This window comes from Acinonyx jubatus, chromosome A2 (assembly GCF_027475565.1).
Source record: "Acinonyx jubatus isolate Ajub_Pintada_27869175 chromosome A2, VMU_Ajub_asm_v1.0, whole genome shotgun sequence".
Classification (NCBI taxonomy): Eukaryota; Metazoa; Chordata; class Mammalia; order Carnivora; family Felidae; genus Acinonyx; species Acinonyx jubatus.
The window spans coordinates 163,669,037-163,682,312 of NC_069383.1; the positions used below are offsets into that span (position 1 = coordinate 163,669,037).

General features: G+C 49.9%; 1 protein-coding gene across 15 annotated transcripts in view; it reads right to left on the minus strand.

Annotated features, from left to right (window-relative positions):
* Positions 1-13,276, minus strand: part of LOC106982152 (zinc finger protein 77-like) — a 79,545-nt gene that overhangs the window by 20,485 nt on the left and 45,784 nt on the right. For 2 of the 15 annotated variants that reach the window (XM_053220150.1, XM_053220149.1), the window contains exons 2-4: positions 12,235-12,361; positions 10,035-10,269; positions 8,833-8,929 (exon numbers count right to left, since the gene is read on the minus strand). The exons of 2 other annotated variants lie outside the window; for them this stretch is intronic. In XM_053220150.1, coding sequence (XP_053076125.1) covers positions 8,833-8,929; positions 10,035-10,122 — 185 coding nt within the window. In that variant the 5' untranslated portion in view covers positions 10,123-10,269; positions 12,235-12,361. 11 more of the 15 variants (XM_053220152.1, XM_053220151.1, XR_008297360.1 and 8 more) reach the window with 9 other exon arrangements.

The window sequence follows — 13,276 nt, forward strand, 5'->3', positions numbered from 1 at the left end:
AGAGGTGTCCAAAAATGTTCCCCAGAAATGTAAAAGCATTGATGGAAATCTAATAATTGTGACTTTAGTAAAAAGAGAACTCTGGTTGGACAAATACCAGTCCAGCAATATCCAGAAACACTATAATATGCACTACTCACCAGTGGACGGACATTAGAGCAGTGGCCTCCAACAACCTAATAGTGTTCGATAACGACTATGAGTGGAGAAATACTAATAAAGTCACAAAAGTGACAACCTCGCAGGTTCCACTGGTCCAAGGGCAACCCCAGGGAAGCTAGCTCGCACAAATGGATGTCACACAGCTCCCTCTCTCGTAAACATGAATACAGTTTAGCCATGGTTTATATGTTATCTCACTGGACAGAAGCCCAGTGTTTCCCTATGGCTTCAGACTGTGAGAGAACGATATCCCTACCTGGGGAACACCTCTCAAACTTCACAGGGATCGGGGAACCCAGTTTACCACCCAGGTGATACGAGCCAGAAGCACTGCCGAGTGGTTCATACTCTGCACCCCGTTTCCTGCTAACATGTAACTTACAAGCTACAATATGCAATGTCCCCCCAGCGCAGAAGGACTTACGAGGCATTTACCCTGAGGACAGGACCACACTGACGGCAACAGCAGAGCTCACAAAAGGAAAACATGAACTGGAGACCCCCACGCCCCGCCATCCCGGGGCGGAGGGGTTCACTAGGAGGCCCCAGCCGCAAATACCTGCCTGAGCAACACAGATGAGCCCTGGGCAGCCACACGGCAGCCACATCACCGGTGGCACTGCTGATATTCCCCTCTCGCACCGCAACAGAGATCCGGTCAAGTGACACCTGCTTGGGGGTGACGACACGGAAAGCTGCCAGCAGAAAGAGGTATGGCCAAGGGACAAAAGTCCTAAGTGTCACCCACACTGGACTCCCGGGGCAGCGAGAGCCTCTCCAGGAACCACAGGCCAAGGAGCAGAGCAGGAGCCGCTCACATCGGTCACCCGCGGTGCCCACACCGCACAGGACACCCCATTGCAGAGGGTCATGCCCAATCCCCACACGGGAGCTAAGCTCTCCCTGCTGACACCAGTCCTCCAGGAAGGAAGGAGGGGACCCGGAGACCCCAGGGGACCCAACCCTGGAGATCTGCACACCCTACTCCAGGGCTCCAATTCTAACCAGGGAGGAAACCCTCCCAGTTTAGCATCTGACCCCTACACGCTGTGTTCATGACCCTTCCAATGGCACTTGACCCCGAGGAGCCTTCCCTCAGTCTGACCTGCACATCTTCCTGTTTCCACAGATCCCACTTAACCCCACAACCCCTTGGACGATGCCAACACCGGTCCTCAGGAGACATCCCAGGGCGGCCCCAGATCGTTCCCAGCACAGCTGTACCGGCATCCCCTTCTTGGGGCCCTGCGTCCTCTCTGGGCGGCCACAGCCCCTTCCGCACTGGTCCCGGGAGCCACCTGCAGGCGAGCAAGACCCCACACCTTCCCTTGCCTCCCACCAGGCCCAGCTGTGGGGGTGGCTGGTCCCCAGCCCAGAGGAGGCCCCAGCTTCCAGCAACCCGGGTCATCCGAATGACACGGGGACCCCAAGCTGCTGTGTGGACAACCAGGTGCAGCATCACGGCTTCCACCCTGAGGTCAAGGCCACAGTGGGAGGGGCGGCTCTAGGGCCCCTGTGTGGTTTCCCATGAATGGAAGCTGTTTATCCCTTTCAGAGAACAGGGACCTGGTACCGTTAGAATTGAACCCGTCTCAGTTCACAGAATTTGTGTGCGTCTCTGACACCGGCAATTCCCAGGGGACAGATCAGGAAGACAGTTTTCCACCTCTGGACCCTGCGTGGAACCGTCACCAGCATTTGGATGAATCCTCTGATGCATGACTCCACCCACCTGGCATGAAGGCGTGGAGCCCCCAACCCTCATGGAGAAGGACAGTTCTGTCCTGAGACACTTTTCCCCAGGGGACGCTCTCTGGATAAAGCCCCCAGTAACCCGGGTCAGCAGGGACAGGAACGACCTGACACACTTACCACCCTCTGCCCTGAAGGGGAAGAAAGGAGGCAGAAAGAACTCGGGCATTTTACACCTGCTCAACGCGAGGCTGGTGGAGGACAGAGCCATCCGTGCTGAGCTGGACAGGGTGACAGGTCCTGCTCACAGGTGACCTGCAGACGCCTACCTGAGCCCTGTGCTCCCAGGAAAACCTCAGTGGAAGGGAAAGGCACTCCCTCCCCCACCCTGTCGGGGTCTGGAAAACAGCAGGCTGCACGAGGGCCCCTCCCCCGTCAGACCAGGAGACTCACAGGACGTCCCCCTGTTCACCCATGACAGGGCCGCGCGCAGACCCCCCACACCCACACGTCATGCCTCATCTGTGATCAGCTCAGCTGCTTGTCCCCGTGGCCAAGGGGCACAAAATGCTGGCTGGTCCCGCTTTGCTTTGGCTTCTCTCCTTCCTCCAGACCCCTGAATGTGGGCTTGCTCTCAGGCTGAGCCACACACAGACCCTCCTGGGGGACAGGGGGACGGGCTGGCCTCAGGGAACCTCCGCGTCAGCACCACACCTACTCTTGCCTGGTTTCTTTCCTCCTCTCCTCCCTTGTACACAACTCTCAGACAACTTACACAACTTGAGACACTCGCAAGTCTTATGCTCAGTGTCCTCCTTGTCGATGTAGCCCCCCGCCTCCTGCACAGCCCTTACCCCTAATGCAACAGCCCCCTCCCCCCTGTAGCCCCTGCCTCTACTGTAACAGCTGCCCCCCCCCCCCATGGCTCCTGCATCTAGTGCAAAAGTGCCCCGCCCCTGGCATGGCCCCAGCCTGAAGTGCAACGGTGCCCCTGCTCCCCACTTTGCAATCATTCTTCTCAATACAGGACTCTCCTTACTTCGGATTTTTGACTGAATTGACACTGGTTTGACCAACTGTCCACCACTGCCCCTTTCCTACACAAACTTTACCCAGGCCACTGTCCTCCCCACAGGCCCGACTGCAGGTGGCCCACACTCTGAGCATCCACTGAGCTGAGGAACAAGGCCCTGGGGACCTGAGCCACCTGGGGACCTGAGGCCTTCCTCCACCCCAGGGGCTGGATCCTGACACTAGGTCTTCCTGCCCATCCCCCTCTCACAGAACAACCAAGCCGGTTCTGTTTCACTGGAGGGTCCCTGAGATGGGAGATGGTCCCTGTTGGAACCGATTGTAATAAACTGTCCTCAGCCAGGCGCAGATTTGAGGTCATCTCCCAAGTCGGTCACCAGCTAGACCTCAAGCTGACAAGCTTGTACTCACAGAACTTCGCCCCATGTTTCCCTAAGCTGTCCTTTCCAGCTGTCCTTTTAACTCAGGCAAATGGCAGGAACCCACCCCTGGAGCAGACTGACCTGCCCTCACCAGACCTCCAGGGCCCCAACCTCCCCGACCAGGTTGAGGAGCCCCGGGATTCCTGTCTGTGCAGAGGGACCTGGAGGGACCTCTGGAATGACCACCAATTACCTTTACCTCATTATCACACTGAAGTCTCCACTGGGGGAGGAGCACAGCCTCCTGTACATGACTCACTTCCTGGGGACAGGCCTGCTGCCCTAAGGCCCACCCGCAGCACCCTTTCTTCCCACCCCACACAGGACGAGGAGGCTTCCCCATGGAAATACCCATCCCAGCCCTAAACCAGAAGAGCCCATCCACCCTCCCTCCGGGGAGTCAGGGCTTTGGAAGTTATTTCCTGTGATCTACTGATCTCTGTATCTGCTGCTAATAAAGTTTTCTTCCTGGGACTGCTCAGTGTGTTGCAGTCTCTGACTCACCAAGCAGAGAACTCAGGTTGGTTGGGTGACAGGTCCACCGTGGGTCCCCCTGGAAGCTCAGCGGGTTAAGGGGGTGCCCAGAAAAGCAATCGTTTTAGGACCCCAGCTCCATTCCGTGATCTACGCCTCTCCGGCTCTAATTGCCCAGTACACCCCTTGCAGAACTTCCTGGTCCGGGTCAGAATCACAAAGAAATGGAAAAACAGAAGAGCAATCTCAGCCATTTACGACTTGAAGGGAACAGCGTGGAAGCAGACTGACAGTCTGCACCAGGCCAGGAAACAGCCAAACCCGTGAAACTCTCCGCGCCGTTTCCAAAGTGAGAAGGCCCTGCATTTCTTACCCGAGATCGCAGCCCAGGACCCCACGCGCGTGCACCTGCTCCCTCAGCGCGCGCTCAGCCCCGGCCCCACGTCCCACACTTACCTCCGCTGGATTCTAACGTCCAAGTCTCAGCCCCCGGGAGCAGCTCTGGCTCCGTGACCGTCACACTGCACGCGTGCTTTCTGGGCACGTCTTCCAGCTCGGTCCGAGCAACCTCACGCCCGCCTAGACTGCCCCCGACAGAGCTCCCCCCCCTACCCCCACCGCCCCGTCCCCGCTAGGGAGTCGCGGATTCAGAAGCTATTTCCTGAGGCCGCCTTATGGCTACAAATAGTTTCCTTTATGTGACAACTTACCCGGACAGTCTCTACCTGTCCTCCACCGAGGAGCGCAAACTCCTGCTTAGTCAGGTCGTCGCACACGCTCCCCGAATCCCAGGCCTCCCCCCTGCCCTCCCCCAGCCTCCCTTCTACGTTCCAACCGCCCAGGACCCAGGTGCGGACCCCTGGGGATGGGGACACCCCGCCGCGGCCGCTTCCACCTAGGTCCGGCTGGTCCCATCCGCCCCGCCGGCCCGCGCACTCACCATCTTGGGGCCCTGCTCCGCGCCCTCGGAGCTTCCTCCGCCGACGCCCACACCCGCGCCCGGGGCAGCACCGGATCCAAGGGCGCCAACGGCTCCGGCTGAGAGCCGCATCCCCCGGACTCTCACTCGGGCCTGGTAGGGTAGCTTATACGGCCCGGGCCCTGATTGGACGTTGCTTCAATCCCTGCGACCTGATTGGATGCTGTCCCGAAGGCACCACCCCGAACCAGATTGGACATTACCTACCGCGCTTCCGCCCCGTGAGAGGACAGTCTGGGGCCTTCACGTTCTGATTGGAAGATAATCCTGACACCACCTCTGCCGTCACAGATTGGGCTGAACGCCCAGGCCCCGCCTTCTCCACTTTGAGTGACAGGTTGGAGGCACACACGTGGTTCATCCTCCGGCCGGGAGGTGGGCTCTCAGTCCAATGTGCTCTGGGCGGGGTCTCCTGCCTGCCTCCTCCTTTTCGGTCGCGCATTCCACTCAGTTTCTCTGTGGATACTCCCTTGTCCGGCGTGGGATCGGGACGTGACAGAACAGAAGGGCCCGTGGTCTACACGTGGTCACTACGTTTAAGAACAGCTCACTGACCGGTGACCTCATCGCACGGGAGCCAGGTCCACCTGTGTTTGGAGCTGACATTTGACACCGTGAATCCCCACCCTCTGACCCAACCTCCACTTCTCAGTCCTCAGGCCAATCAAAAGCGCCCTGTGTCTTCAGCCACCATGCGACGTGGGGTCCCGCGGTTCCAGCCGGGCACAGCCACAGATGTGACACGTTACAGCACTCAGGTGTGCGCTATATTCTGCAAGGAAAGTCACGCAGATCCAGTTTGTAATCAGTCCCTGTGGATGTGGAATGTAGAAGCTCCATTTCCTTCTTCAGGTGGTGTGTTGATGTGGGACAGCTCTGGGAACACGCGAGGGGAGGGGAGGGAAGAACACTGAGTTTTACTCTTAAAAGTGTGAGCACAGGAGCACCTGGGCAACTCAGTCGCTTGAGCCAAGGACTTCAGCTCAGCTCAGGAGCTCCTGGTTAGTGAGTTGGAGCCCAATATTGGGCTTACTGCTGTCAGTATATTGTCCGTTTCAGATCTGTCCCCATCTCTCCCTGCCCCTACCCCTGCTCCCTCTCTCAAAATAAATAAACCTTTAAAAACATGTGTGAGTCCCATGGTATGCGACTTATATCTCCATTTTCCTAAGCAAATTTAAAGGCCACAATAGCCAGGAAATCATGCCTCCTGGGCACTGTTGAAATACTTCGTGTCTCTGCGGATTTGCCCACTCTGCCTATTTAATGTAAGTGACTCACAGCATGTGGCCTGTGTGGCTGGTGTCTTCCACGTGGTATAACACTGTCACCATACGTTCACGTGCATGATGCGTCTGTCCTTCATTCCTCTCTGGGGCTGAATCACCGTCCGTCCTGTGTCTACGCTGCACCCTGTTCATCCATCCACGACTGGGGGACACTTGGGACGTTTCCCTCTTTTGCGGGGAACGCACAGTTTTGCACCTGGCATTCCTGTATACACATCTGAGTGTCTGTTTCTGTTTACGTAGGACTGGAACACTTGGGTCACACTGCCGTTCTGTGTTTCACTTCTTGAGGAACCACCAAACTTTTTCCACATCAGCTGTCCTAGTTTATACTCCCACCAGTGTAGCTACCAGGGTAGCGAGGTTTTGCTCTCTCTTGGAGGCACAGAAATACACTGGACAGTCGTGCCCCAGGGACTGACGGTCTTCCTGTCGTTTCACAAATCACTAAAGCTGATCTGGAGGAGAGAGAGTCTTCCGCATCTCTACTTAGTTACAGTACGCAGGTAGTTTCATTGTCTGCTTCCCCCCAGTGGAAGACATCATGTACCTGTTGCAACTTTTGGCTTTAAAGGGACATAAAGCCTCAAAAACCTGCAGTTTGCTCAAACTCAGGACGAATACTTAGGGCACTTGATCGTGGAACCAGACCTCATTTGGATCCAAAGAAAACCCCTCATGACTGCTTAATGCTGACACGTCCCCTTTTGACTCCCCATGGCAATTTACATGCCACTCCTCTAAACAGTAAAGATTTTGCATAGTTTACTGATGGGTCTTTTAAAAAAAGATCAAAGTGGTAAATATTAACTTGCACGTACTATTGCAAATCCTTTTTTTTCTTTAAAGATTTTATTTTATTATCATTGGTTTTAACGTTCTCTCTACACCCAGTGTGGAGTCAAAATCCAAAAGTCCAAGACCAAAAGTTTCACGCTCCACTGAATGAGCCTGCCAAATGCCCTGTAAATCCTCTTGAAAGTACTGAGGAAACAATACTTTTCCCTGTGACATCCAACCCAACAGGACAGTTACATATGCTTACTTGGCCATATACCTTAGTGAAGGGTAAAACCAAAACCATTTAGTCCCATAGTTTGAATGCCTTTGGGGTACCTAGGAACTGTGGAATATTATGGAAACAATGAGGTGTTTTTATCTCCAGTGGGGGGATAAAACGGAAAAGGCTCCTGTGTCCAAAATTTACAAGATACCATATTTTGACCAACTGATCTGTCTGATATTAAGGGTACTGGTCTTTCCAGACTTTACCTCCTGGGGGCCAGAGGAAAGCACCCCACTGTATTTCCACCACAATCACTGTTCATGGAAAAAAACAAAAACAAAAACAAAAACAGGCAAATCTGAGTCATGGTCCAAAGGGTTGTTCTTCCAGGTCATAATTGGGAACAAAACTGACCAAAGATACCAACAATCAGTGTCTGAACACATTAACCAATATTGGGATTTTAACAAATATCCGTTAAATAAAGAGATAACTGAACTGGAAATGTATTTTTCAATAATAAAGACGGAAAGTACACACAGAATTGGCAAATTCCAGTATCCGCAACAGCGAACAGAAATGAACTTTCAATAAGACAAGTCTGGTGTCATGATCATATAGTAGCCATATTCTGGAATGTATAATTCACGAAATTTTTCTCCAAAATTATATAAAGTTGCATGTACACCTCCCCTCAACAGACACTTTCTTATCACCCCAGGGTCCAAGAGACATTGTAATGGAAAACAGATATTTTTATATAACCATATGATTACTTCAAGTCTGAGATAACAACATCTACATCCTACAGACGTAGAGGACAAAGAAGGACACTTAAAACCATCAGTGTTCATATCAGTGACACGAACAAGGAATCCATACATGTGGGAGCCCTATTAAGGAAAAGGCACCTGGAAACTCAAAGCCATATTCCCAACAATGAACAGATTTTTGTCCCACCTGAATTTTCATGAACAAAATACATGAAGTTCTATACCTGGAGTTTTCCCAAAATTGTGTGCATTCAGGATCATCTCCAATGTATTGGCTCACATTTTAATTAAGATTTTAAGAGAAAAGAGGAAAAATAAATAAGATTTTAAGGCAGAATAAATGCTTTCCCACAGCATGTCTGTGCTCAAAGATTCCTGGGATACCTGAAGGCTTTTCCATGGTGCTTAAGTTCATAAGGTTTCATGTCACTGTGTTTGCATGTGTGTCCTCGAAAGGAAGAGAGACAAGTGAAGACTTTCCCACAGTGTGGTCATTCATAGTGTTTCTCCTGAGCGTCTGTTCTTACATGTTTTCTCAGGCTTGACTTATACCTGAAGGCGCTCCCACACTCTTAACACTGATAGGAGTCTCTCCCCAGTGTGAGTTCTCACATAACGTGTAAGGTAGCAGTGATACATAAAGGTTTTCCCACAAACGTCACACTCATGGACTTTCTGTCCACAGTGAACTGACACATGACCCTAAAAGGAAGACGTGCGAGTGAAAGCTTTTCCACATTTCTTGCACTCTAGAGATTTTTCACTACTGAGACTCTTCACGTTTGTGTCAGATGCTCTCCCAGTGTCCTGACCTTCACAGGATCTCTCTACAAGGTCTACGTCCACGTGAGTGCTGAGGCTCAAGACGGAGCTACAGCCCAGCCCACATTCCTCACAGGGACTACGTTTGAGCCCTGGGTGAGAGCTTCACATCTTCTCTAGGAAGGAACCATCTGCGAAGGCTTCTCTACACTTAGTGCATGCTTTGCCTGCAGTAGGACACCCCTCATGCACAGTAAGACTTGTAATCGGGTTCAGGGTTTCTCTACGTTGATCTCCTTCATTCAAAACGTTCACAGACACTCTCCACCAAAAGACTTCTGTTCAAAATAGGAAGGCACATTGTCAGGGAATAATGATTATAAGTGATCTCTTTATTAATAAATGATCTATCGATGCTTGTTAATTATTATTGGACTACATAATGTCCATTTTCAGTGAATGGGTTCGTTTGTGGCACTGTCTGTATGGTTACAACGTGGAACAAGATTAATGCTTTGGCATTAATAACAGGCATAACTTTCTGGGTTTCTTACGTATAGTTTTTCTGACCATTATTTCCAACTGAATTGTTTTTCAGATGGTCAATACCTAGAATGCATTTATAAAAACACTGTCCTGTGCAAATCTGACTATACGATTGTTGAGCTGGGTTATTGCTGTTCTTAAATTTCAAGGTAGTCTCACAATCTCTCTGGATCCACACATTCCTCCTGTACAACTGTCACTCACCTCACACACCCTTCCTGGGTTTGGGTTTCAGCTCCACTGCTATGAAACTTCTGGTTCTCTCCAAAAGCAGAACAGGAATCGTTTACTGTAAATATTCCCATTTCCTCTTCACTCAATAGCTTATTCTGCAAAGTGTTCCACGGAGTCTTTGATACACACGTTTTACCTTTACTGGCAGAAACTACAAGAATTGGGAGCCTAATTTAATTTCTTTGGAAACGACCTGGTGTGTAAGGGAAGAACATAGACCATATGCTGATTTCTATGCATACACTGATCCTGAAATGTAGATGAAGTTCATCAGAAAGAATGGACACGTGACCAAAGAAAAATTCGGAAGACCTAGTGATTTGGGACTTTGGCAGTAATAGGAAAAGGGTACATAACGGCGGCCCATTCACTCACAAATACTTCCAAACAGATGGAGACTGGGGCGCCTGACCATTGGAAACTGTGGGTCAAGCAGTCGACTTCAGCTCTAGTCATAACCTCATGGTTCATGAGCTCCAGCCCTGTGTGGGCTCTGCACTGACAGCGTGGGGCCTGCTTGGGATTCTCTCTCTGCTCCTTCCACACACTCTTTCTCTCAATGTAAATAAATAATCTTTAAAAAAAAATAGACATAAAGTGGAGATAAGTATCAGACAAGCAAAGTAGGATGGAATTGGGCAAAACACACACGTCCACACCTACCTCTACAAGAGGAACACAAAAGGCTCACCACGAGGGTGAGGATGGATGAAAAGTCCAACAGGGAAGCCACGTGAATGACAGACATCATCTTCTCAAGCAAAGGCTGAGTCACCTTTCTAATGGCTGTGTCCAAATGCTCTTCCTTCTCCAGAACTTGGTCAACCAGAGGAACACTGGTCTGTTCTGAAGGCACAGAGGCCCTCGGTGGAGCCTGTCTGCGCTGCCCCAGCTGCCACTAGGAGATTAGATGGTGTGTGTGTGGCTGCTGTCCTGCCCCTGAGAAGAGCTCTCACCAGGGAGGATTTGAAGAACGACAAGCAATCTGGAAGATGGGCTCTTACTTTAGTCTTCAGGTTCATTAATGATGATAAGTGTGGGGCGTTTTTAGTGGAAATCTATTGATCTGTAATATTGTACAGCCTAGTGCTTGGACAATTACAGTCATTACAAAATCCTCACCACGATAATTGGAATTACCATCTGTCACTGAACAAAACTACTACAATATTACTGCCCATATTCCCTGTGCAGGACTCTGCATTCCCATGACCTCTTTACTGAATAAACCCAACTCTGTACTTTTCAATCCCCTTTACCTATTTCACATGTTCCTCCAACCCCTTCCAATCTCACAAACACCAATTTAATCTCTATAGTTTTAAGTCTGTTTCTATTTCTCATTGTTTGTTTGTTCATTCATCGTGCTGTTTCGATTCCACACATGAGTCAAATACAACGTTTGCCTTTCTGACTTATTTACTTGGAATAATATCCTGTAGGTCCAACCGTGTTGTCACAAATGGCTGAGTAATACCTCTTGTGTGTAGACACCACATCTTCACTATCCGTTCACCTGTTGATGGACTCCTGGGTTGCTTCCCTATCTTAAGTATTGTGACTGATGCCACAGGGAATGTGACAGTGCACATATCTTTTTATGTTAGTTTTTTTTGTAAGTTTACCCACCCAGAAGTAGAATTATGGACATATGGTACTTGTGTTTAGTTTTTTGTGGAAACTCCATACTGTTTTCCAAGGTGGCTGCACCAATTTAAATCCCAACAACGAGATTTTTTTTCTCCACACCTTCAACATCACTTGTTATTTCTTATCTTTCTGATACTAGCCATTCTGGCTTCTGTGAGGGGACAGCTCATTGTGGTTGTGATGTGCATTTCCCTGATGATTAGTGACACTGAGCAGCTTTTCATGCGTTAAGTGCCCATCTCTGTATTTTCGGTGGGAAAATGTCTGTTATGTCCCTGTTCCCGTTTTTTACTTTCCCTTTTGTTTCCCTTACCTGAAGGGATAATTCCACAAAAATATTCCTAAGACTGACGTCCATGAGTTCAGCGCCTCTGTTTTGTCCTAAGACATGTATGGGTTCAAGTCCTATCCTGAGGTGTTTAATCCATACTGAGTTTCCTTTCAGGTAAGGGGTACGAAGACTTTCCAATTTCATCTTGCAGGGAGCTGTCTCATTTTCCCAACACCACTTACTGGAGAGACAGTCTTTTCCCCACTGTATATTCTCAGCTCCTTCTTTGTAGACAATCTGGCCATATAAACATGGGTTGACTTCTGGACTCTCTATTCTGTTGCCTTGAGCTCTGTATCTGCTTTTGTTGCCGGGACTATATGGTTTTGTTTACTATAGTTTGAAATCTAGGACTGTTTTTTGCTTTCTCAAAATGGCTTTGTTTGTTGGGAATCTTTTCTGTTCTTACACAAATTTTATAGTATCTTGATCTAGTTCTTTGAAAAATACTATTAGTATATTGATAGAGATTGCACTCAATACGTAGAGGGCTTTTTATAGTATGGGTGTTTTCAAAGAAATTAGTCCATACAATCCGTGACAATGTCACCTTCGATGTCTTTCATTAAATGTTTTATACCTGCCAGAGTAAGATGTTTCAACATCCTTGGTTACTTTTAACATGGTATTCTATTGTCTTTGAACTAATTGAACATGGGTTTGTTTTCTTAATTTCTCAGCTACGTGGGTAGTAAATATAGAAATGCACAGATTTTGCGATATTAATTTGTGTTCTGCAACTTTTCTACATTCATTTATTACTTCTAATACTAATTAGTGAAGCCTTAAGGATATTCTAGGTACAGTCTCATATGATTTGCAAATATTGACCTTTTCTCCCTCCTCCTGAAGAGACCAGTGAAGGTATGGAGCCATCCTTACCCACGGAGGACAGGTTCCTGCAGGTCTCCATCATCACATCTCTGTAGAGCTTCCTCTGACGTCAATCCAGCAAAGCCGACTCTTCCGGGGTGAAGTTCACAGCCACATCCTCAAAGACCACAGAGGCCTGAAACATACCACACACTCTATTGCTGCAAAGCGCCATGTGCACCCACGTGTGTGGGAGAATAAAGGGTGACGGGCAGGGAGCTGACTCCATTCCTAGGACCCCTGAGTCACAACAGAGGGTGAGGACAACAGCTGACATGGACTTACATACACCCAATTTACTGGGATATTTACACTGAGACAGATCTGAGCAGACCAGTACTGTACAGACTGAAAAGTGAAATATTCACTCAGACAACACACAGACCAGAGGACACACGCTTGGCTTGCTCTAAAACGATTATGCCTCATCAGCTCCAAGAACTGGAACCAGAATGTCAGGATGCTGTGGACACTCAGATTCCAAGGCTGCTTGATGGGAGCAGCTCTCACTCTGGAAGGAACAAGGGCAAGAAGCCTGGTGGAGTCCCCTCTCTTCCGACAGGCAGACACGACCCTTTCCCCAGATTAGGTGGGCTCTGGGCACGGACACAGGCCAGGGCCCAGGCGCCTGGCACACCTGATGTGTAAGACGAGTCCGGGGCCTTAAGAGACTTGGAAGTCAGCAGGGCCGCTCCAACATTTAACCCAGGACCCAGAATTCAAGGAAAAGGGCACCAGAAGGAAGAGTCCCTGAGGGATTGATGGGGACACAGCCACCGCTCACATTAACACAGGAGGAAGAATCACAGCGTATGGACCATTTTTAGGCAACAGGCCTGAGTGATGGAAAGACACGCAGCAAAGGGCGCAGTGAGCACACAGCTGAATGCACACGGGCTCCTGAGTGACCCACCTCGAAATGGCCCCAGGCCCTAACTAACCCCTGCGACTTACAACCGGGCACAGGTCCCACACAGGGAGCATTCCAAAGGTTCCCATGCTCCCTCGTGACCCCATAACTGTAGCCCCGCCTCCCGGCAGACGGTCTCTC